Raw genomic sequence first — 26,602 nt, 5'->3', positions numbered from 1 at the left:
GATTTGCAGAAAAAGAGTATCACTAAAAGCTTTGGCTGTTGACAAACCCTTTATACCCATGTGTTTTTCCTGGTAAAGAAATTTTTCTACATGAACAGAAAACTCTGTGATATGCACTAGTTTTCGACAGTGCTTGAATGTTTCATGTGAGAAGTGGAACAAAGGAAATGAATCCTTGTGACATCTACCTAAGTGCTGGTTGCTCTTACCAGTGAGTGACATCTGTGCTTCGCTGCTGGTAACAGAACCACAGGGCACTGGGTAGAAGAGCACTCAGCTCATGAAAACACACAGGTTGCTGAAGAGCTGAACCCAACCATAATTTACTGTCTCGAGAGGTCTCTTCTTGGGAGTTAGTCCCGAACATTCCAGAGTTCAACACACCTTATGCCTGTGTGGCTTCAGCATGCAGGAACTTCAGAGGCCATTTCTGCTCAAAGCTGCAGGCTCCAGACTACATACAACACCCAGAAAAAACTGTCACAGCCGTTAAAGGGAGGGTGCAAGTCTTTGTTTCCTGTGCTGTCTTGCATTTGTTTTTGTTTGCACAGGCATGTTACTGCAGAGCATACTACCTACAGACTTGATGACAAACTGCTTGGAGCATGTGTGACTTGTATGTTAAGATTTATATGAAATAATGTAGTCTGTAGAGAAAGAGGGCTGATCACACTGAGCATTACAAAAATCAATCTATTGGAGAGACCCTCTGTACATTGCTACAGTCTTCTAGGACTTCAAAGGTAGAGCAATCTGCTTTAAATGTGAAGCAGAAGCAGGCAGTAGCCTGAGAAGGGGCCTCTTACTGATCCAGCTGCGAGGCATCAGGAAGACAGGCTGCGGACAATGGCCCACATGAAGCACCCACCACCATACACAAGGTAAGAACAAGGCAGCTCTTGAAACCACACAGGAGCCCCTGAAGGTATTGGTGATTGGGTGCACCTGCAGGGATTCATGACATTTATTAAGAAACAACAATTGCAAATTAAAGATAAAAACCAGATGTCTGATGGGTTTTTTTCAGAGGTGAAAAATGGCTCTTTATATGAAATGACAGTAAAAAAAACACATTCAGTTTGGCAAAACATTTTATTCAAAGAACCTCCCTTTCCTCCTTAACTGCTCAAATACCTCATAAGGCTGGAAGTGATGTCTGGTATTGACACAGCTCAAAGTCTGAATACTCACTAATGTCTTCAGGCTGTTGCACACACACACGGCTGCTAAGAGCTCCCTCCTTCTCTGATCTTTGTTCTTAAAATGCAATACTCAATGAAGCGCTCAAGAGTCTGAATGAATAAAATCCTCACCACCATAATTTGTAACTTTTCAAATCCTTTTTGGGAAGCTGAGGCTATTCTCTGGAAAGATGGCAAATAGCACGGAAACGCTCACTGAAGCACAAAGGCTTTCTCGTGTTGCTGGAGAAGAACCACCGCCTCCCACTTTGCTTGAGGAATCTACCTTCTACTAGAAAAGATGTAAAATAACTCAATCTGTCGAAGGCATCATTACAGTTTCCCCTGAAAATACAGGCCTTATTTGTTTGAGTGCAGACCAGGCCTTTCCTATCTCTGGCTCTTTTGCTGCTTGCTCCTTGGTGGTGATTTCTGCAGGAAAAGCCTGGGGGAGATGTCTGTGATGCTTGGAGTAGACAGATAGATATACACAGCTCTCTAGGCAGCAGTTGATAATGACTGCAGAGGTGGTGAGATGGGAGTGCAGCAGGTCACCAGGAAGCCACTTCAAAAACCTTTAGGGCTCTCTAATGACCTGTTGAGTTTCTTCCTGAACATCAATTATACATAGTAATATGAACACACGAGTCTCCCCCTCTTCCCTCCCACCAGGCTCAAGACAGCAAAAAGCTAGGTAGCATTCTACATACGTCTCCCCAGTCCTTTTCTTGTTTGGAGTCACTGGGATGTTCCCTTCCTTGGCTTTCTTGCCAACCAGCTAATGAGAACAGGGAATAACTGTAAGGAAGCATTATGAAGAGGACGGAAGAGGCTTGGCAAGCATTCGTTCTCTCATATAACATGTCAGACATGATGCCAGGAGCTGGCAGTTCAGAAATGCATTATGCATGCTCCCCAGCCCCTTCCATCCCTGGAATGTCTACAGTGAGGAAATTTCTAGAAAAAGAGAATACACTATAAAGTTGAGAGGGTCACTCTCTCACCCCAGCTCTGGCAATAGCAAACATATTTCAAGATGCAAATACTACACTTAAATATTATTCACAGTTATTTCCAAATCTATACCAATCAACAGTAATAATGAGCACATTTCATCTATTGGCAGTTCTCTCAATGTTAGCATGAACTGCCACAGACAACAGATTCAGTTAACAGCTTTCAGGGGAAAGCCGCTGAGACCAAAATGCTTTGTTTATCAAACAGGAGTTCCTCCTAATTCTATCTACTTCTGGCCAAAGACAGGATCTTGGTTTCAGATCTTTAAAATGTGGTTTTCCTCCAACTATACTGTCTATCTGTTCAGGCTCACTCACACTGGCCTACCATGTCCACCACCCACAACTAATTCATTGCTTTAGAATTATTCCTGACTCCATACTTCCCCTTCCTTAGCTCTAGGCTAAAAAGAACCAAACAAAAAAAGGACAGGTAGCAAGGGTTCTCTGCACCTAGGCTGAGCTGGAAGAGAATATGCAGACAGTTCAGACAAAGCTTCCATGTTCATATTCCCTGCAAGCACTCTGTCAAATGCTCCCCTATACTCTGTACTCTCATGAGCAATGCTTTCAGAAACAATAAACAAAGCACACTAGACAGCTATAAATACACTATAAAATGCCTAAAAATACCAAGAGGCCCCAAAGAACAGAGGCATGAGCAGAGACAATAGGTATTGCTCAGCAGAAAACAGCACAAGGAATGTAGGTGCAGTAGGGAGAGGAGGTAGAGTTAAGAGCGAAGGTGCAAAAACCAAAACCTGACCCCAGGAGGGAGGTGAAGGGGCACAGGAAATGACCACAGGTTGAGAACCCTCAGAGCTGCCACGTGTTCCTTTCAGAACAGAACGGGGGGCTACAGGCAGCACCAAGCACGCTGGCAGAGTCCTGGGCTTTGCTTAACTGGGCAGGAAGAAGGGAAAAGGAAATACACAACACCAAATTCCACCAGCTACTGAACTATAAATCTTTCTAGTGTGTTATCGGTTGTCTTAGTAGGGCGAAAAGAAAAGAATCCACAATATATATGGGGCCCTAGGTTTGATCCTCAGCATTGCAAGAAAAAAATTGCAAAACTTGAAAATACATTTCTAAAAAAAAGCAATATAGAATTTACTACCATGCTAGTAAAAAGATCTGCACATATGAAATATAAGCCAAACATCCGCCACCCTCTCCTGTCAACTCACCTAATATACCAGTCACACTGCTACATGGACTCACAGGTACACATTTCCTGGCTAGTGTCCTTTGCCATTTGGTTCTTACTGTAGAGCATTACATGTCTTAAGCTCTATTTTGAGACAAAGGATAATGCTCTGTCTCTGCAGCTGAAAGCACAATGATGTTTAGGAGATATTTCTCTACATTCAGTGAGCCTGGCCCTCGATAAAATGGCTTATCTGCCCATTTATTCATTCATTCATTTATGGTTTTTCGAGACAGGGTTTCTCTGTGTAGCCTTGGCTGTCCTGGACTTGCTTTGCAGACTACCAGAGTGGCCTCGAACTCACAGAGATCTGCCTGACCCTGCCTCTCCGAGTGCTGGGATTACAGGCATGCGCCACGCCTGGCTATTATATGCCCCTTTAAAACCTTTACTATCCATATTTAAAAAAAAAAAAGAAGAAGAAGCAACATGGAATGATCTTTTTTATAAAGAATGATCTTATGGATGTATCTGGAGATGATCCTATTAGGTGAATTAAGCTAGTGTAGGGAAGGCAAGTACCATATGTGCTCTCTCATTTGTAGAGACATAAATCACAGGTGTATATGTGATCTGAAGGTATAAGCAAAACTGTCCAGAGGAGCAACCGGGCCTAACAGCTGGACTGCAAGGGAAGGAGAGTGGTAACAGGGGAATGTATTCAATTGTGTGAAAATGTCCAACCATGTGCAATGAAGAGATACAATAAAAACTTTAGCAACTTTACAAAACTGTCCCTCGTGTCTGTTGGCTGCATTTCTTACCTCTAGAGCATGGGGGAAGCAGGCTGGGTGCTTGTGTGCTTGAGCGAGCAGTGCTCATGGAGCACTTCATACTCTGTCCCTGCAGATGCACGTTCTCTTGTGTGACTGCTGTTATCCGTTCCCACATCTCCTTTAATAACACTGGCAAAGTATTCATACTAAGGACACACGTTCTGAAGCCGTACCGGGTCCAGCTAGAGCCTGTGTGTCAACCAGTCTCAGATAGCGACAAGTATGTAGTACTTCTCCCAACAAAGAAAGGAAAGCTTTAGGTAATGAAGGTTGTAGCCTGTTAGCAGTAATCAGAATGGAGCCTCAAGAGCCCCTAGGGACAGATTCTTCTGTTAAACAGGAAGAAAAAGTACTTTTTTATTATTGTCTTTATAGGGGGACATTTAACGCTTGGTATTTATAGCAACATTGGTCCAGGCAACCCCATATATTTCAAAGGAGTTAATGAGCTTGTGCGCCTGTGAATGCGTTCACATCTTACTGAGCATCTTTGGGAATACACCATTACCAGCACTGGGAAGTTGTCAATGGCCAGAAAGACAAATCTGTCTTGGGGACTTAGATGGAGAAACTTACATGTAGAAACAGTACCCGTAGTTAATGTAACAAAAAGCAGTTTTAACTGCCTTCTCAAGGGACCCAGAGGATTAGGACACTTGGTTTGGCTGCTGCTCAGACCCATCCAAGGGTGTCTTCAGATGGTGGACTAAAGAACTATGAGTGAGCTGAGGAGACATGGGAGCCATGTCTCACTTTCAGAGCACAGGATGCACACAGCGAAAGGATGGAAGGTTGCAGTCTCTATGTGAGAGAAACTGAGTTTAGCTGTTTGCAGAGGAGTGGGGAGCTAGGCGAGGTCAATGAGGCTCTGGCACTAAAGTGAAGAAAGCAGGAAATAAAACACCATGGGCGTCCTCACTCTTCAGTCACACACAACCCAGCTGAGGGCACACACAAGCTCCACATGCTGTCTAACAGGGTTATTCTGTCTCTAGATTATCCACGAGAGAAAAACCTGACCTGCAGAATGACCCACAGGAAAGAGGTGGGCGTGCTTCTGCACATAGCATGCTCTGTCTTGGGTACCCTCCCACACATACCCACCAAGAGCAGTTGGATAACTATAGGAAAACAACTCCATCCTGCTGTGGTAGCTGGGGGCTGACCTGATTTATACACATTGATGACTTGACAGGGGATGACTCTCAAGAGCCCAAGGAAGAGGTATCTCCTGGTCACCAGGCCTTAAAGCCTCTCAGACACACATCTGAAACACCCATGAGTGTGTGGCTGGCTTCACAGGGGCTACTGTCTCTCAGGGTGCTGAGAGAGTGAGTTGTTCTGGACCACACTTCCATTCCTGTCTCCATAACAGGCTAAGGGGCACCACACGGGAAATGGATGGTCAGGTCTCCCTCTTCTCAACCCACTTCCAATCTTTCTGCCATTTTAGTGTGCCATGAGTGCTACAGGACTGCTCTCTTAAGTACAGAAAGCAGCAGGTAAAAGAAGCATGGGATGCTTGCACACATCAAACAAATAAACTGAATTGTGGGAGGTGGGCTCTGCCTATACAGCATCACCAGCATTCAGCTCACTATCACCAGGGCACTGCTCATGGGGACAACAGCTTCTTTCCCAACACACTGGAGGGAGTCCAGCCTCATCATTCCTGAGGTCTGATTTCTCACATGTCCACTGGGTCGTTCAGTGCTTGATTGTACCAGGAACACTGGATGTTCTACAAAGTGCTGAAGTGTGGAGGGGTGACGGGAGGAGAGAGGTACACAGCCAGAAGGGTGATGGCTATCACTGTAAAGAATCATCAGGAGCAACAAGGGCATGGTCTTATCTAAGACCACAGGTAGAAAACTAGTAGCTCTGAGGACTTGGAATTCAACAAGCATGGGTCTGATGTTCTGGCAAATGAATAGAAAAGCCAATGCAGAGGCTATCTGATAGTCTTCCTGATAGACTTGTTTTGTTCATTCTATCTCTGGGATGCCTATGTGGAGTCTACAAATGTTGTCTGAACATAGAGGAGTCCTATCCTTCAGAGGAAGCTCTGGAGCCTGTCTGGTTCAATACTGTGGTAATTAGACATCAGCCAAAGTAAGCTGATGGCCAGACCTGCAGCAGAGGCCCCTCTCTCCTAACATTAATCTGTCTGTCCCAGGCAGACCTCAGTCCTTCTTGTCGTCCTTCTGCAGCTGACTTTTTGTGGTCCCTAGGTTTTTCCACACCTCTGTGTACATTAAGGTCCCAATGAAGACAAACAAGGTGCCCAGCCAGTGCCACAGAGTGAACTGGTTCCTGAAGTACAAGATGGAGAAGATGAGGCTCACAAACTTGCGCAGAGTTACCACCAGTGTGACAGTGAGGGAGGTGCACTCTGTTGTAAGGATGAACACACCCCGGATGCACACGTATCTGGAGGAGAGGTTAAGGGTGTTCTCTGAAAACTAGGTAGGAGCTTTAGGTTCGATTCCTGCCTTCAAGAAAACACGGTGATCCTGAGGATCCTCCTTCGCAGAACTTCCTGAAGGACTCTGGCCCTGCCATTTTGAAAAGCCCAATATTTTGGATTGTTGTTCCAGTTTATAATGAAGGCAATGCCAAAGTGACACTAACCTCCAAAGCAATGCCAAAGTGACACTAACCTTATTCTGTTTTGTCCTCAGGCCCTCAATTCTCTCCTTCAAAATGGAGCTCTGTATAGCAAATCTAATCAGAAGGAGGTAGCCAATGTCAATCTGTAGTGACTCCTATAAAGGTAAGGTCCTTTTATTAATATAATTACTTTTAAATTAGTCCTAATTTAAAGTTTGTTTCAGAACTTTGCAACAACTTATAATAGTCATGAATAATAAATACTTCCTAGGATATCAGGAACCCTCAGTAGAAATCTCAGACCACTTCATCTCATGACATGACCAGCTCTGAACCAATGTATGGAATTCTGTTTCTTCTGCCAACTTCCTTCCCTGACTGTCCACACCATTATTACCTCTTTCCCTTCTACAAAGGGGCTTCAAGAGTGGGTCTAGCTATCTCAAGCTTACCACAGATGAAATCAAGGCAACACCCAAACTCACATCTCTTACGCTGTTAGAATAAACATTCCTCTGCCAAACAACATGGAGACACAAACAGAAGAGGACTCTAAAGGATACTGAGTCACAACATTCATGAGGAGGTAGAACCACATGATGGGCATAGCCACGCCGATGCCGGGAACTTGATAGAGTTCTGCAGAAGTGAAAAGAGGGCACGGTCATGCCAGTATCAACAGCTAACCTTTCACCTTTTGAACAAGGTTATACAGGCAAAACAAATAACAGGAACAATGTAGCATTATTTCCTTAAAAAACAGTTGGTGCTTACTTCTCTTGATTCCAGTTTATGCTAACCACAGAGCTCTGTGGGGACTCTTAGAGTCATTATAAATACCTCACAAACTGTGGTATTTATAATGAGAGATGATGCTTTGTAATTCAGAACTCTGTAGACTCTCCTGCCTACTATCTACTTTTATAACACATTTTTTTAGGCCAAATGACAGACATAACACTACACATGCAGAACAGGCCCAACAAGTAAATGCATTTACTACCTGTGCTGTGTGCGACACAAAGCCTTGATTCAAAAGGCTTTTCTTATGTGTTCACTTATCTATGCAACACTTTCAGATGAGATTGGATGTGTAAGGTCTTTCAAGGTGGCTTACCACCTATCATCAATTTAACAAGTAGTCACTCTAAAGAGCAACAGCTCTCCTTCATATAGACATTTCACCTTTTAAAAATTTTGTTTGTAATTAATTTATCTTGTTTATTTAATCTGTAGCTAGGAAACAAGCCCTGTCATTATTGTGCTCCATCTTGCTTGGTGCCAAGGCAGCCCAGATCTGTGAGCAGCTCTGCCTTTCCTGGCAGAGCAGAAACACAGAGACAGCGGGCTGCCACCCAACTCACAGGGCTCTAGTCCCAGCTCAGCGTCAGGACTACTTGTTTGCATTCTCAGCACATCTAACAGTTCACGTTCAAATGCAAACACATGATTCTACAAGAAAGAGAAGGCGTGAGGATATTCTTATTTCTGGAGACCAGGAAGGCACTTATAAAGGCTCTTGCTGCTGCACCCACTGATTAGCAACACCATCTGGACACCCAGAGGTGCAAAGGTTTAGATGAGCATGAGATAAAGCTGTAGTGAGCCAAATGCAAATGTGAGGCTTTGCCTCAGAAACTGGCAGGTAACACTGCCACATGATCCCAGACTTACCAGACTTATTGAACAGAACAACGTGGTCATAAATATCAGAGGCCAAGAAGATGAAACCGGGAAGTGGAAGGGCGTGCTGTGGGAAGAAAGGGATCACATAAGGTAAATGCAAAGCCATCACAGAACGGCTAGGGTAGCTTTACAATGGCTCAGGCTGTCCAGTAAGCGAGAAAGCCCCTCTAAACGTATGTAGTGCCTCCGTGTCCTTGACATCAAATGGCAATGCACTTTACGCAGTCTGATGGTCACCAAGGAGAAAGCCAGGCAAAGGAGTCAGTCCTTCCCTCAACACAGGAAAAGGGGACTACAGCACACAATCACTTTACCCAGAAGGACTTGCCTCATACTGGATTTGAAAATTACAAGGCCCATACAGATCTCAAAGGCTTTAGTAAGTAGTATGAAAAGAGATTTGCATATAATCCGAGGACAAGGAAAAACAAATGATGGAAAGAAGCTAAAGAGGAAGAGGACATTCAGTGCCCCCTCCTCACTACAACAGTACTGGGTAAGATCAAGTCAGCTGACCCTTACTGAGCTGTCACTATGCTTGGCATTGCCCTCAATAAAAGGCGCAAACCGAATAAAATGCTTACCTTTTAAAAATCCCTAACCACAAACTCTAGCTCCAAGTGAATGTGCCAAGCTGCCTTTCCGGATTAACTGAGCATGGAGAAGCTGTCTCACCTTGGCCTTGGGGCAGTTCTTTGGGTTATTTCAGTAGCAATAAACGAGGGAAGGAGGAGAGCTATAGGAGAGTGTCGGATGATCCCTTACAAGGAAGAAGCTCAGAGAAGTGAAGCTCAGGAAAGCCCCTCTAAGCAGCTCAGTCCCTGACTCCCCAGCCCCCAAGCTGCCCCACTCATGTCCACACTGCTGCTGCTGCTTTGGGACTTTGCCTTTTCTAGCTTTCCGTATTGGTTTTAACAATTTTACCTATAGGAACTTTGTGGGCCTTGGTTCCTTGTCCCTTAAGTGTTTGAGCTGATCGATCATCCTCATCTCATGTGGATAACTGTTACTCAAAGTGCACCTTTTCCCCGCCTAAAGTTCTTCAGTATTCTGTCTAAAGGCTGGTTACTAATAAAAATACACCCTATCAATTACACTAAGATTTCATTCAGAATAACACATCATATAGCAGAATTTTTCACCTTCCCAGAGTTCAAGAAGTTGCTTACATTATAAAATAATGCCTCCTTGGAGTGTTTCCCAAACTGTTTGTATAGAGTCTCTTGGAATATGCCCATTCTTGCTGACATCAGCAGAGCAAAGGTCAGGGCCCCGATACCTAAAAATAACGGTCAGGTTATAAGATGCCTTTTCACATATCTTCTTAAGGTGACAGTATTATAATTCTGTAGCCATTATAAGCTACATGACATGCAAATTTTAAAACCACAATGCTACCATCTAGTCCTCTCTAGTTTTCCATTTCCGCATCCTTCCACATATATCTCTGCAGACTAAGATAAGACTGTCTGCACTTGTTTATTCCTTGCTTTTCTCATGAGGTTCTTTTGGACTCTTCCTTTATGTCCCTTATTAAATGTGTTTTCTACATGAGATTTAGATTCTGCACATCACCCCATCATGTGGATGTACCATACTTAAATGTCTTACAATGAGACAAATTAGATTTCCAGTTATTTCTCTAAAATCAATACATACAAATTTTAAATGTTAATTACTTCCTTAGGATAATTTTCATAAATGGAACTGCTGAGGCAAATATTAAAAAAAAAAAACCTTTAAGACCTTTAAAAAACTCAATATATACTATTTTTTGAGAAAGGCAATCAATTTATTCTGCTAGCGGCTTTTATGAAAATGCCTGTGTCACTGGACCCTCACGGCAGTGACAGTGTCATTTACCATCTTGCTGATATGGTAGTCAAAATGAAAAGTTATCATACTTGGGGTTTTTAATACCACATTATAAAGTAATAAAATTACTGGACATGAATTTTTCCCTATGAATTTTAAGTTTATAACTTGGAGAATTTTCCCATTGGATAATACATATTTTCCTAATAGTACAGAGATCTTTGCAGTGAAGAACAGCTAGTAAAGGGTTAAAGTCCAAAGCCCAGGTAAGGAGAACACACTCTTTCCTGTCACTTCTTCCACCCAATCAGTGTTAGTCTACTCCTGTTACTACCACAAACACTGGAGTTTCCCTCCAAACCATGTGAGGACAAGGCCCTATAGAGTTGTCTAATTAATTCCACATAGAGACACTTGTATTTTTAAAATTTCTCACAAGAGCTGATTTGGGAACACTGCCATATGGAGCAGTTAACTTAAAAAGAAAATAAGCCCAAGAGTTAGAAATGCGTCTCTGGGAAATTTAAAGTCAAGAGTTCTAACGTGCCCTTCTTCTGCGGCGGAGCAGCCTACACAGTGCCCCTGAAGACAGTGAGAGACTTCTCTCTCTCTACCAGGACTGCCATGGGAAACACGGAGCCATGCAGAACACGGTGCCACAAATGTGAATGCTTGCTCTTTTAATTTTTTGAACACTAAGTTTCAGAGACATATTGGTCCCAGGTGCTACTCTTCTCCTTGGCATAATTAGTTTAGCCTAAACTTCTTACCAAGAAACATATCCCACAGGAGAAAACTCAGCAACCACAAGTGCAGAGGTAATTGGCTTTTTGTGAATACTGTACTTGCCTAGTAACCACCATGCAAACGCCTGGAATCCATCCTTCTCACTCAAGCCAGACTGGAAAGTCTAGGAAATAAGAAAATATACTAGGTACAGGGACCAAACATGCAAAACATGCTGACACACAAGGGAACGTTTATGCTGTCCACTTTCTCCCGTTCTTCTCTAAGCTGAGTCCTTGTGTTACATGAGCACTCTGATTCCTTCCCATTCTCAACAGGTGCCTGACAACACAGCCCGATGACAAGTCAACAGAAATGATTTCAAGCTGATTCTTACCACCTGCTTTGCTGACATAAAAGTGCAAATAAATATTCCAGCAGATACCAGGGCAATGGAGGTGTACTTGAACATACTGTATCTGAAAAATAAGGACAAGAACACCTTAGAAAAGGAGACAGCGTCTAATGGAATTTACCGCTGGGCAGTATGCGATTCAAGTGCAAAGCTCTACAGTATTACTGGGGACCACTCTCCAGCAGTTGTTCAACAGTTCGTTGACCAGTAGACTGTTTTATCAGAAAATGAAAAAGAAAAGACACACAATAGATGTCAGATGTCATGTGATATTGTATTCTGCTCTCCAGAAGCCAATGCAGCCTACTAGCCTTCACCAGTACCTTTAGCCTTTCCAGTCCTCGGAGCCCAGAACTGCAGCTTAGCCCATACACTGTTCAAGAGGAATGAGAGATTATTGGATAAATGAGTCAAAACTTGGGAAATAATACCTACTCTCCAGGGAAGGTATTTCTTTAAAAAACAATCTGAGTGACTTAAACGATTTTGTGAAATGTTGGCAGTGCTGGATAAAGAGAGGTATATAAAATCTGTAGAGGGCAGCATACTGGTGGCATTCCACATTAACTAAAACTCATCACTACAATCCCCCTTGGAGTCTTGCTATCAAGAAAAAGGATGAAAAGAAATTAAACTTGCAGAATGAATCATCATTTCTTTTCTACCCAAGTACATTGTATCTTTTGGTTACAATACCTCATCAAAGGCTGATCTGACTGTGTAAGAAGCTGAGAGAGTGATGTAGGGGAGGCCCACTACAGAGAAGTGGGGTGAGGAAGTGGAAGGGGGTCTATCTGGGAAGAGGAGGGCTCAGCAGGAGTGGGAGATGGACAGAGGGCACGGGGATGAACATTATCAAAATAAATTATATATATGTATGGAATTATCATAATGTATTTAGTTAATAAATGCCAGTAAAACTATATCAATATATCAAAAGTTTAGTCTAGAAACATTAAGTTGAAACATTTTAAAAATTAAGCCAATGCAAAAAATACAGATATGGTGTTTTAATTCTCCAAAGGGCTAAGTTCAAAAAAATAAGAAGATAAGTTAGGAACAGAGCTTGGTGGCAGGACATTTTGCTAGCATGGACAAGGTCTTGGGTTAAATCCTCAGCACCAGGGAGGGAAAGAACGAGGGAAAGGAGGAGAGGCAGAGAGGGAAAGGGAGAATGAATAAATACAGGGAAGTTAGAGAAATTCCTGTTCCGTGGACAGTCAAAAGCTCAGACTCAAGATAATATATTCCAACTAAATTCTTATGGGAAAAAAGTGCTGTGAAGAGCCCTCGGCAGTGAGGTTTTTATCAGGAGACTGCAATTCTTTTTATATATATTTTTTATATCTTGTTATGAAGATATAAAAGCTTAGGAAGAAACACGGGTCTATTCCAAGGTGAATTCTAGCTATCAACAAGTATAGTCTTCATGTCAAACAAAACATCTGGCCGTGTAGCCTGTGTTTAAAGAAGAGAGGGCTGGGAAGAACTCACATGCAGCAGCACTTTCCTGGGGACTCCACGACCTCTGAAGCCAAAGGACACATGAAAACAAACCTATCAAGGTAGGACAATTGTCTTTGTTTTGATACAGCCCTTGTTACTTAAAAACTGTAAGCTCTAGCTGAGTGTGGTAGTCCCACCTCTTGGGAGGCAAAGGCAGGTGGATCTCTGTGAGTTCAAGCCCAGCCTGTCAATATACCTAAATTCCATGCTAGCCAGTGCTACAAAATGAAACTGTCTCAAAGAACATTCTCAAAAACAAAAACAAAACTTCTTTAGGTTCCTTCTCTAAATGGGTAGATTTTCTCTCAGCCTAAAGAACACTAATACTGAGACTAGGAACTGGACAATTGAAAGCATGGCATCACTTGCACTATTTTGGTTTTAACAATGAAGGTGACCTTCCCCTGAGAAATCCTGTAGATTCTCTACTGTCCCTCTGTAAAGTCCTTTCTCCTTGACAGAAGGGTGAGGCTCAAATGAAAGGTGGGTACATTGAAAAAGCATACCAGGCTCTTTCTGCCATTTTCCACCCCAGTCTTAGACCAGACTTCGAGGGACAGTTACAAAAAATAACCTCGAGGCTTCTGTTTCATCTCTGTCTATCTGGGCCTTTCCTGGAAATTCTCTTAGCATATAAACTTATTCTGTAGTCCATTACACAGATGAGCACCTTATGTGTGGTGAACACGCATGTTTTAGGATTATCTGTAGCAAGTGTGAGGACCTGAGATCTAGCCCCAGGAATACCAAGAGCAAAAATAAAGTAAAAAACAAAGCACTTTCAAGGATGACCGCCCACAAACCTGCCCTATCACTCCCTGGAAATGCTGCATTTACGTATTCTCCAATGTGGTTGCTACTTGCCACACACTCAGCATTTAAAATGCAACTAGTCAAAGTGAGAATCTTCTCACTTTTTATCTTATTTCATTTAGAAAATTTAAGTTCACATGTAGAGTCACATGTGGCCAAGGGTGGAGCTGATTTCGAGGCTGGGAAAGCACTGAGGGTCCAGTGGTAACTGGAGCTGTTGTCTGGCCCCACAGGAAGCCACAGGTGGAGCCTCTGACCTGGTCAGCTGCCTTGCAAAGTCATTATCACCCATGATTCTTAGAGAAAGAACTCAGGACAAGGCTGATAGCAGTCCTATCACCACTGTGGGAAAAGGAAAGGCAACAGAGGTAGCCTAGAATATCACTTCATACATGAACCATGATGGTGTGCTGTTACCTTTTCTTCAAAATGATAATCCCTAGAATCATGTTGGCAATCAGAGAGCCCTGTAAAAGAAGACAAGGGTGATGGTTTTAGTGTACTATGGGAGAAAACATCATGATTCATGACAGTTAAGAAAACACAAGGGAAAACAAGGGATGAAGAATGAACAGTCACTAAGACACAAAGTAGAGGCCAAAATATCTGTTGTATAAAATAATGAAATCACTGCAAGATACAATGGAAATAAAAATGACCAATTCTCATTACTAAGTCATAACAAAAGCTCTGGCTAATAGCGCTAGATGGTACTTTAGACCTACCTCTGTCAAATTTTCCATCTATCTAATTTATAAAACTTCTAGTGAGCTTCTCTCCCACCTCCATTCTTAACGAAAGAAGTCATGCAGGGATCTCCCTCTTCTCTAGAAAGGTGTTAATCAACCAACAAGAGTGTATTGGAAGTGCTCTGAGTCAATGCTTCGAAGGTCCCCTCAATAACCATAATTATCTTATGTAAGTCCCTCTGGAAGTAGGACACTAACTCCCATGAAAAGCTCAAGCAACAAGATTCTGTCAATCCCATCACCATCCACTCTGCAGTCTGCTGCAGCTCTGCCTACACGGCCCTTGACATCTTCCTGCTCGCCTGGGAACACGCTTCTCATATTTCTATACCAACTAGAGAGAGAGCTCCTGAGACATAAAGTAATGACGAAAATGGGTGGAACACTCAGAGAGGTGCTCCTCATCAACAACCGTCTGCCAGGTGTGGAGGGACAAGCCTGTGATCCCAGCACTCCGGAGGCTGAGGCAGGAGGATGGAGAGTTCCAAGCCAGCCTGAACTATAAAGCAAAACACGGCAATGCAGAGGGTGAGAACAAAAACAAAAACAAAAACAAAAAAACCAAAAACAATAAGTATAAGCTCAAAAATCAGCCAGATGAAGGAAACAGAAAGTATATCTATTTCCCAGAGGATTTTTAATTTTATTTTTATTAGTCATATATTAGAGCTAAGATAAATAAAAGTAAACTTTCACTTTCTACTTCCCCAGGTCTCTCTTTCTGCCTTATATTGCAGATGAAAGCCATCCTTGTTCAAAGGTTCATGCAAACCTATCCTTATGTGCTAGACTTTAATTTCTCTAAGACTTCCTGCTTCTGCTCCCTGCTCCATCTGTCCACTTCCCCATTCTGTTCTGAGGATCCCGGTGAACAGCAACACTTACTGATCTGAAGATCATGTGCAGGGGCATGGCGATGTTCAGATTCAGGGCATAGTTGTTTACCACGCTGACAGTGAAGAACATGGTCACCATGATGGCATAGTACCTGCAGTGAGAGAACAGCATCACACAGATCCACCTTTTCAAGAAACTCAGATATAGGAGGAAATACATATACTTAGTTTAACAGGCATCTGGCTTACTTCCTCTCCAGTAAGAGAGTACAGGGAACCATTATCACATAAAATCAAATATGTAAGAACATATACAAATCCTTCACAAAGCCAGACTAGCATGGGGAAGGTCTCAATTATTAAATATGTTTAAGGAAACACTTGAATATCTTTCAAATGATTTAGAACTAAGCTTTTCAAATGTTGCCTAGCCCACAGCAAGAGAGTTTAAGTGAATGGATAATCCTTTTAAATATTTTAGTTCTTTATAGATACTTTTCCTAGGCCTCTAGAAAATGACTACCTTAAATATGTTTTATATATATTTATATAATGATTTTTTCTTAATTTTGAAAAAAAAAATAGACTCCAAAGATTTGCAAAGTAAAACTCATGTTCAGCCTAACCACTGTGAAAATTATTCCATACCCCGAGCTAGTAGACTCTAAAACAATGAAGATATCCCTTGATTTATATAGATTTATACTTAAAATCAGAGTCTTTTTGTTTTTCCTTTTTATAAAACAAGGTCCTCTGTGTAGCCTTGAATGGTCTAGAACTCACTCTCTGGACCACAGTGTCTCTAACAGTGAGAGATCCTCCTGCCTCTGCCTCCTCAGTACTGGGATTAAAAAAGTGCATCACCACACCCAGCCAGAGTCTTCGTCATTGAGAAGTCAATGGTCTTAAAATTACGATATGAATTAAATTTAAAAAAAAAATCCAAGGGGTTAGAGATGTAGCTCAATTGGCAAGAATAACTTGCCTAGCATGGATGAGGCCCAGGGTTGAATCCACAATGCCACAAAGAGTGGGCAAATAGAAAGGTCAGCAGTTCAAGGTCATCCTCAGTATCACACCAAGTCTGAGACCAACTAAAGAAAAAACTCTGTAAAAAAAAGTCCTGTAATCACGACTTAGAAAACAAAGAGTTACATATAAATAAGTAACTGGATGCTACAGATAAGTAAATAGATGAAAAAGATTATATTTGTATGTTTTCATCTTCCTCTAGGAGATATTCGACATATCTTTCAAAATGGTTATATTAACATGTCATGTTTTTGCAGACCAAAAGGATTAAATATCAGCAAGTTCATAATTCACTCAAAAAATATTTTTTAAAACTTTAAATAAATGCCTCGACAATCTAGAGCAAAACAATGATTCTGTATTGTTGATAAAATCTTCACCCTTAGGAACAGACTTGTCAACAGCTTTGTGTCCACATATCTGAAGAGTAAACCCAGAGCCCCACACTATCTTCTGTCCTGCTGCTGGTTAGCTATGGAGCTGGACAGACAACCCACTGGTACACACAGCCCAGGCTGCGTTAACAGTCTAAGGAACTTGACAACTAACATAGAGATCAGTGTGACAGGCATACAAGACCACTAGCATTGGCTTCCTCACAACTTCCAAGTCACATCTGTTAGTCACTTCTTGCCAAATGTCCTCATGATAAGATGCCCTCATGGTGAGATGCCATTGGGAAACAAAGTTTATCAAGGTCTTTCAGGATAATTAATTTCATTCTTCCACGTGGCTACTTACATAGTACAACCTAGACATTGTTTGTGGGGATGAAGGATCTATGCAAAACTTTGACTATTGATTCACATACAGAAAATAAAATCATCACTTTAAGGGGACATGAATATGATAATATAATTAAGACAAGACCATGGAGGACATAATGGCAACAAAAGGGACAGGGTGCAATAATCAAATGGTAGAGGTAGGCTGGGCATGTTGGTGCTTACCTTTAGCCCCAAAACTCAGGAGGCAGGGTTAGGTGGATCTCTGAATTTGAGGACACATAGTCTACAATATGAGCTCCAGACCAGCCAGGGTTACATAATGACAGGATCTTGTCTCACAAAAAAAAAAAAAAAAAAAAAAAAGAGGCTGAACCAGGAGCACAGGCAGGAGACAGGGAGGTTACAGCAAAGGTGCTATTATACACACTATGGTGCCACTGTTGGAATAATGTTCTTGTGGAATGTACACAATTTACTCTTGTTCATTCAAATGCTGATTTCTCTACCCCGCTATCTCGTTTCAATCCGGACATAGCATTGTGATGTTTATTCTAAGCATCACTTGTCTTAAGTTTGTGTAAACATGCCACCATTTGTCCTCTGTATTGTCAATAAAACAACCAGCCTCAGTGCTGAGCAATGGAGAGAATAGGGTGGGACATCCTGGTCCGGAGGGGAGAAGGAAGCAAGTGGGAGGAGTGGGAGAGGGGAGATTGGCAGAACAGGATTTCAAACCACAAGGAGAGATAAACCAGACCTAAGGTATGCTTAAAAGCAAGTATAATCGGTGGAATCTGAATGGTAGGAAACTTTTCGGGCTTGGAGGTTTAGGATGGAGTAACTATTGCCCAGCATTATGCTGTAGGTTATGCTCTAAATACATCCTAGTCTCTGTGTGATGATTTGGGTACAGAGCTAATTTAGGAATAACCGCTGCTTAACTAAAAGATAAATAAATAAGAAATATTAATAACCCACAACATGCCACCAAATACCCTGATCCGTGAAAGCAGATGAAGCAATGGGAGGATCCAAAAGAGTTTAAAAAAAAAAAAGATGGCTGGATTTCCACTGTAATATAAATGCTGGCCTGCAGGAACAAAACGTTTATGCAGAAACTAAACCCAATGGAAAGGAAATCAAAGTATTTAGAATTATATTAACAAAAACTTAAGATACAAGAGTAATAAAATTCAACAAGCCATAAAGGAAGGTAGCAGAAGAACAGGATGAGCTTGAGTCCTGGGAGACATTCACGTGGGAGTGTTACTCCAAAGAAACAGAGTGACACCACTCTAAACACTCCAGGAGAACACGTCTACCTGGCCAACGCCTGAACAACTGTACGTGGCCCAGTGAAGATACTTAGGGCAAACCTGGACTGACAGAGAGCGCTCTGGCATCAACAATTCTTTCTTAGCTTGTCAATCATTTTCTTTTAATTGAAGTGAAAGTCACACAACATAAAATTAACCATTTGTGAGCAAACAATTCGGTGTCATTCAGTGATTTGCCATGCTGTATACTCATTGCTTCTTTACTTCCAAAAGCTGGCTATTTTCGAGATGCTTGACAATACCAGTCTTGGCATAATCAATAATTCTACTGACACAAAGGATGAACATGTAACTATTAGAAATTTGTGGTCACCCTAGTCATTCTGACCCTGTATTACACACATAGGCACTTATATCCATCACAGTTATTTAAAGGTTGTGGGGAAAAATTTTATTCTAAAAATAGGTTTCTAGAGTGTAACAATGTAATTCATAAAACTAATGATTCCACTGTTCCTCATAACTAAACTTGAGAAACATGCATTCATACTTTTGTGCAGGCACCACTTTATACTTCAAGAGGACTCAACAAGACTGCTATGTACAATACCTTATTGGGATAGCTGGTGGCTTCCTTCCCAAGTCAGCTTCAAAAAGGAAGCCTTCCACGGCAATAAATAAGAACTGTGCAAACGTCACAATGTTCCCACATCCTGGATGTTTCCTGCACAGTGAATGACAGAGAGAAAAAAATGAGGCACAAACTCAGATAACCTGTTGTATTTGTGGCACCAAAATAACAGAGTAGATAGATCTCTGCAGACCACTGTCCTTCCTCATCTTGGCTCTCACATCCCATGGATCACATACTTTGACACTGTGGGTCACAGGGAACACCAAACTCTACTCTGTCATGCCTCCCTAGGGTATCAGGCCCTGCATGAGAATTCTTATTGCTAAATCATGAGATGGTGGGGGCTGGAGAGACAGCTCAGTGGTTAAGAGCACTGGCTGCTTTTCCAGAGGATCTGAGTTCAATTCCCAGTACCCACATGGCAGCTCACAGGTGTCTGAAACTCTAGTTTCAGGAATCTGACACCCACATGCAGGCAAAACATCAATACACATGAAATGAAAATAAAATTTAAAAAATTAAACAGTGAAAACCAAACAAGAGATGGTTTTCCTAGTAAGCTGCAGGAAGGTCCCAAACGGTCTCTAGTCAAGGACAAAAACATGCTGGAATTCTCCTGGGATGCTCATCTCTTTCTACGGCCAGGAACTACAGGACGATGATGACAGGGGTGTGACTTCACACTGTCCCAAAGGAGCGGGATGGAGAGAGGCTTGCGGCTTTAATAGGGTACACATACATATCTGAATATAAATCGACATAATTGTCTATCTATGCAAGGGTGATAAAGAAAAACTATCAAAAATGGGGCTGGGGCAATAAGCCAAACATGACTGAGAAATTGACTGTTTTGCTGCAGCAAACAGCAGTTCTCCACACCCCTTATCATGGTGCATTAGACAGTCAAGAAATATTCTTGAAGTTCTCAGACTCTCTTCAGCACTCTATGGAAGAGCCAGGAGTCTTCCATGGTGACTATTCAGAACACATGCCAAGTTATTCCTGACATCTCTCTTGAGGAACTCTGGTAAGCCAATCATGTGACACATTGACAGTTTTTTTTGTACCACCCCCCAATTCTGGTCTATCACTAAAGATGTCTTAAGTGAGCAAATTCCCCCAAATTCCCCACAAAGACTAACATTAAACAGATTCAGAGTCTGTCTTTCCATCTTAACCGAAGACACACACCTGACAGCACTGAACAAAAGCTTTTAAAGCAGTTATACATTATCTATTTATTAAAGCCGTCCATTCGCTACTGGTGCTATGAATACTAAACTCTAATACACAAATTTGCCAGGGGCCTCGAACATGCTAGGTATTCTTGTGAGAGAGCCTGTCTAAATAAGTCTGACCAAACCAACTTTATGATAGGCTTCATTTTCTTGCTGAGATAGAAAAGGCCTATGTTTTTCATTCCTCTGAAAAAGAAACTTCAGGTGAAGGGGAAAAAAACACACAGAAACTGGCTTGGCCAGGACAACTAGCCGAGGGAGATAAAGTTGCTTAGCCACTGGTCTGAGAAGCCCCTAAGCTGTGAGCGAGTCACAGAGCCTTCACAGGCATGGGCCATGCCCTGATTGAAGTTACATTAGCCTCCACAGGCACCCACCAGTTTGGGCTAGTTTGAACCAGTTTAGAGGGTCCCCAGTCCCTAAATCAAGCCCTAGCTAGCCCTAGCCATCATCAATGCACTTGTACCCTTGCTTTTGATCTGTGCCAATCACAATAAGGATGACCTAACTGTCCCTGAAATTCCCCTAGTTCCCTGAAATTCCCCTAGTTGACCTTAAATAGAGCTTGCGTGCTCACCTGGGGGTAGCCATTCTGCCTGGATGGTGATCCCTGCATGCTGGATCATTGCAGAACAAATGCCTTTTGTTTGTTTGTTTGTTTGCATGCTACTAGAATTTGGGGTCGTCCTTTCAGCATCTTCTAGATCCTAACACTAGTCAGGGTCACTACTGCTTTGATGAAACACCATGACCAAAGCAACTTGGAAGGAAAAGGTCTATTCAGCTTATACCGCCACATCACTGTCATCGAAGCAAGGCATGGCAGGAACTCAAGCAGGGAAGAACCTGGAGGCGGGAGCTGATCCAGAAGCCATGGAGAGGTACTCCCCACGGCTTGCTCAGCCTGCTTCCTTATAGAACCCAGGACCACCAGCCCAGGGGTGGCCCTACCCACAGTAGGCTGGCCCCTCCCCCACCAATCACTAAGAAAATGCTCACATGATTGACTCTCACGTGATAGGCTTGCTTACAGTAAACCCAATCCTATGGAGGCATTTTCTCAATTGAGGCTCCCTCCTTTCCAATGACTCTAGCTTGTGTCCAGTTAACATTAAAATAGCCAGCACATCAGGCAAGTACTCTACTACTGAGCTATACCCCAGTGCAAACCCTTAAACACACTCTTCTGCACAGTGATAGACAAGGAATGCAGCATTCTGCCAGGGCTAGGCTTGCTATCTGAACTATTTATTCAGATAAATAAATAAAACTATTATTTAGGGCTCTACCACCTAGGAAGGTTCCTTGAAACCTCCTGCTTTAGATACAGTTCAACAATTTGTCTTTCAGAGTTACTTAGTTCAAGCAACAAGGCTAAACTTTGTAGGAATCCATAAACAATTGTGTAAAACATCCATCTCATTCAGGAATCTAATTAAAACCAATACAAGAGAGCAGACTTTAACTCTAGATGGTTCCCAGCACAGTGCTAGTCAACTCTGTCCTGGCTGGTCTTCAGGAACCCAGGGCCAGGCTGGATGTAGCAGTGCAACCACGTAAGCCTAGCATTGTGGGCTGATGAAGAAGTATTTAGTACTACTGTCTCAAAATTACAAGAAAAAAGTAAGGGGGCTAGGCTAGAGATGTAATTTAGTGGCACTGCAGAATACTGGCCCAGTGTGCAGGAAGTACTGAGCTCAAGCTCCTGTACTGTTGATGGAAGGAAGGAAGGAAGGAAGGAAGGAAGGAAGGGAGGGAGGGAGGGAGGGAGGGAGGGAGGGAGGGAGGGAGGGAAAGATGGAGGAAGGGAGGGAGGAATGAAGGGAGGGAGGAATGAAGGGAGGGAGGGAAAGATGGAGGAAGGGAGGGAGGAAGGAAGGGAGGGAGGCAGGGAGGGAAGGAGGGAGGTAAAGATGGAGGAAGGGAGGGAGGAAGGAAGGGAGGGAGGGAGGCAGGGAGGGAGGGAGGAAGGAACAAAGAAGCCCATGTTTCTGGAGAGGTTCACCCTCCCAGAACTGATTTCACTATCCTGAGGTGTGGTAAAAGGGTATGCCTGTACTTCTGCATGCAAGAGATTGTGTGCTTCGTGTGTTCATGGTGGCACAGAGCTGAGGATATTGCTCCATATTGTTTCCTACTGACATGCAAGAGCACCTTTGTCACTTACTGTGTGATATGGAAATTAATCAACTTCTAAATACAATTATCTTTAAAATACGGACAACATGAGTGCTTTTCTCCATTGTTTATTGTTGTATAAATGAACAGGTCCCAGAAAAGCACATAACACAGTGTCTGCCACACACTGGAAAGGCAATTAAAACCAGGATGATGACCTCTAGACTGAGGGGTCTTCAACCTAACGATAGCTGTCTTTTCCCTGCTCTCTCTTTTCATGTGTGTGCCCATCTATACACATGTATTTTGTGTGCATGTGTGCATATAATGTTCGTATGTGTGGGGGTGCACTTGTGTACACTGTACATGTGTAAGCCTGAAGTGCCAAGGCTGATGTCCAGATCATCCTTAGTGGTTCTTCTGCCTCATTCACTGAGGCAGGATGTCTCGATCAAGGCCAGAACTCACAGAGATAGGCAGCCTGTTCTGGGATCACCTGTCTTTGCCTTCCCTGGCCAGAACTGCAGGCATTCTATGTGAGTTCTAGGAATCTGCTCCCCACTCTTGTACAACAAGCACTTTACCCACTGAGGGACCTCCTCAGCCCAATAGTTAACCTTTTAACAATGACAGTGCACACTTTTTTTTTTCCTTTATAAAATGAAAACTATATATTGTTGCCATGAGAATTCATGGCAGCATGCTGGGGTGTCACTACTTCTCTGGCTTTCCCTTCCATTTTCTACTAAAAGCCTGGGCCAAAGCTCTCATAGAGGAGTTACTGAGAAAGAGCTCCCAGTGGGTATGATCTCTGGATCTCTGCCCTCAAGGGAAAAAAAAAAAAGTCCCCAGGCGCCAAACATAAACTACAGGCAGCACAAACACAGCATCACTGTAACATGGAGAAGATGGACTGTGGACCCTGTCCCTTTCATCTGTGCACTCCCACTCTTGGGACAGAACCTGGCCTTCACTCAAGCAAGTCAATGAGGGTGCGGAGGCCTCACTTTAAGCAAATGTGCTCTAGAACATTAACATTTGTAAAAAAGATTTTAAAAGTTTGAAAGATTTACAATTGTATCCTTTATAGGATCTTTGCTATTTTCCCTTTATTTATCCACATTTCATCCCTAAAGACACAGAGGCCCCAAGGTACTGTGTTAGGTGGGACTTCATGGCAAATGAGTAGGGTTTGTATATCACTGACATCATTATCAGGCTTTAGATATACAATCATTACCACCATCTAATTTTAGGGTGCCCTAAAAGAAGTCACACCAGGAATCACTTTTCTGGTCTCCCTTCCATCAGGTCCTCTGATAATTCTTTTCCACTTTTTCTCTTTCCACGGATGTGTACGGCTGCCTATGTATTCCTATGATCCTACGATCGACACATCTTGAGGCTAATTCAAAAAGCATTTTAGGGCCACACTGCTGGCACAGCTCAGGGGAAAGTTTTTTAAAACTGGAGTAATTTGCTTTAAAGTTTCAAATACAAATCTGAAATGTTTTCCACGAATCTTTCCTTCTCTTAAATGTTACTCCTTAAGACATATAGCCATTAACTGCAGACAGCTTCTTTTACTTGGGATTCTTTGGCAAGAACCCAAATTTCAATCTTAAAAAAAAACCAATAACTAAAAAAAGCAACTTTGAAGAGAAGGAATTAGGCAGACATTTACATCTCCTTTCTTTCTTTCCTGGACATAAAACTTTTATTTATCAACCTCATGTTCTTTATGAAAAACTTGAAGGAAAAAAAATCTCTTTATCTCTGTGTACGTACATACAGCACATATACAAAGCATACATATGTAACCACTTAAGTAGTGAAAAGCCACCCTACTTTGTATCTGTTTCACTTCCTGTGAAACAATGTAATCCTTGATCACAGGGTTGTTCAGATAGTCAAGGGACACAGTATATAGATTCAGAAACATGTAGTTAGTTATTACTGTACTGAGATATTATTGAACTGCCTAAAAAGGGAGGCCTGGAGAAGTTAAATAAGTGGAAAAGGCTGTATTGCCAGAGGATAATGGAGACAAGCCTGAAATTACTAACTTGGGCTGTTTAATGCTGTTTTCCACTCCACCTCCTGTCTGCTGACTACTGCCCACTAAACTTTGCACATTATTACACAATATTATTTGTAAGACAACACCATAAAGCCAACCCTGTTCCCTTTGGGAAAGTGTCATAGTCATTCTGAAGCTATGCTTCAAAGTGCACACTTCTCAATTAAAGACTCTAACGTGCTAAAAGCTCGGGGACCACGACAGTTTAGTAGTTATCTACATCACTCACATGTGAGTTTGGGCAAAGCCCTCACAACCACCTTTAAGACCAATAAAAAAATGCTTTACAGAACATGTCAACACATACAAACGGAAATTTCTTTGCAACGTGTATAAAACAGGACTGATTTGCATGTGAGAAAGTTTTGCTCCAGACAGACACGTGTCATTCATTAACTGGTCAGAGAAAAGTGCTAGAGTTGGATGACAACTAGGGAGAGGGTGGCTTGGTGGGGGAACTGCCTCTGCCACCCGCTCCTTAGACCAGGCTAGGATCAGCCACAGTGAAAAAGTCTCCAGGCTTCAAACTCCCAAAAGTGTGGCATTGCGGTGACGACAGCAGCACCCTGGGTGTCCCTATCACATGGATGCTAAGGGCTGGAGCAGTGCCCGGGCTGCAGAGTAGCTAACTGCGCGGGTATCCCGTGCAGTGGGGTAGGGAGGCGGCCAGGGCCAGCAGTCCCGGACCAGCCCCTGGAGCCCGGGCGCGGCCCCAGAGGGTCACTCACCGGGCCAGCAGCTCTAGGAAGATCACATTACTGCAGCAGCCTGTGAACACCAGGCCCACCGCGAAGGCCGGGCGCATGGCCGGTGCAGGGCACGGGGAGCCAGCGCGCAGAAGAAGTGTCCCTCCAGACCTCTACCCTAGAAAACCCACACAGAACATCTTCACTGCTGCCTGTTCCCACCCCGAGCGCCCTTCTTGGTCCACTCTTCCTCCGCGTCTGCCTCGGACGCGGCCAGCCCAAGAGCTGTAGTTCTCAGTCATCCCCGGCCCCATTCATCTGAGGGGGCGTTCAAGGGCTGATCAGACTACATGTCCCAGCACACCGCACGCCTTTACGGAGGGAGTGGGGGGGGGGAAAAAACTATTCTCGAACTCTCGCGTGACCCAAAGCTGCGCGGCCTTCTGGGAAATGAAGTCCCAATTCTGTCAGCATTCAGTTTAGGAGAGGTTGAAATGGGTTTCAACAAAGTAACTGTGTGCTCTGGAATTACAGACCAATGACTACTCCTTAGCGTATTCTAGCGTCTGAAACAAGTCTCCTGAAAATGAGTGAACGTATAAATTCCTGCAAAGTCTAAACCAACATCTAGGAAATAGTGAACCCAAAAGTTTTGAGGTTGAACCTTGAACTGGCTATTTAGGGCATCAGCTCAGCATCCCACTCACCATAGGGGAAAGTAGGCCTGTCTTACTAGTGTAGAAAAGACCAGCACAGTAAGTGTATTGCTTTATGTTACGATTTTGCGGACGCATGTAGAAGAATTTTAATCCAGCAACATGGCTGTTCTAGCAAGGGATCGCATAAAAAACCTTCTAGGTCTATAGGTGCTCTAGCTGGAATGCAGACACGCCCTTAGTACACACCTTTACTCCCAAACAATGAAGATAAACTAGTTTATAGAAAGAAGCAACCATGTTTGAAAGTGACGTCTAATTGAGAGGCAGATAAAGTGATGAATCAGAAAAATATTTGACAGAATGAGTCAGAGATAGAAGACACCGAATTCACATGAGAACAAGAAGGAAAAGAGCAGTTCAGGAAGAGGGAGACGGGGAGGGGGAGGGGGAGAGATTTTCACTGAGAGGTTTTTTTTTACCAGGACAGTGTTACAGAGGCAGGTTGCAGAGAGAACAAGTGAGACACAGGTGAAGACAGAACGAGACAGAGAATGAGAATGAGAAGTCTAAAACCTATTGCCAGATTTAGTTTGAGGCCAGGCAGAGCAGTCAGAAACCAAGAGAACCCAGTTTGAATCAGTCTGCTTGGAGAGGAGTTTGGGCCAGAATAGCTAAGTTGAACCAGCCAGAGAGAGTTCAGAAAGACCTAGAAATGACTCTTACCTCATTCTCAGATGGGAATTGTCCTCCGAGGAAATAAAAACAACATTTACAGAGGCATTAATCACATAGTACCCTGTGCTGGCATTTT

At 42.9% G+C, this 26,602-nt stretch overlaps 1 protein-coding gene across 1 annotated transcript; it reads right to left on the bottom strand.

Annotated features, from left to right (window-relative positions):
• Positions 1-1,073: 1,073 nt before the first annotated feature.
• Slc35b4 (solute carrier family 35 member B4) lies at positions 1,074-25,464 on the bottom strand. The gene is made up of 10 exons (XM_021664378.2): positions 25,175-25,464; positions 18,987-19,100; positions 15,389-15,491; positions 14,172-14,221; positions 11,418-11,499; positions 11,144-11,204; positions 9,649-9,758; positions 8,468-8,543; positions 7,357-7,432; positions 1,074-6,613 (listed from the first exon to the last, which is right to left on the bottom strand). The coding sequence occupies exons 1-10, from the start codon at positions 25,249-25,251 to the stop codon at positions 6,367-6,369; spliced, it is 996 nt and encodes a 331-aa protein (XP_021520053.1). The 5' UTR covers positions 25,252-25,464; the 3' UTR covers positions 1,074-6,366.
• Between the last annotated feature and the right edge of the window lie 1,138 nt (positions 25,465-26,602).

Source organism: Meriones unguiculatus, chromosome 3 (genome assembly GCF_030254825.1).
Source record: "Meriones unguiculatus strain TT.TT164.6M chromosome 3, Bangor_MerUng_6.1, whole genome shotgun sequence".
Classification (NCBI taxonomy): Eukaryota; Metazoa; Chordata; class Mammalia; order Rodentia; family Muridae; genus Meriones; species Meriones unguiculatus.
The sequence above is the reverse complement of the archived record's forward strand: the minus strand, read 5'-3'. Positions and strand labels throughout refer to the sequence as shown.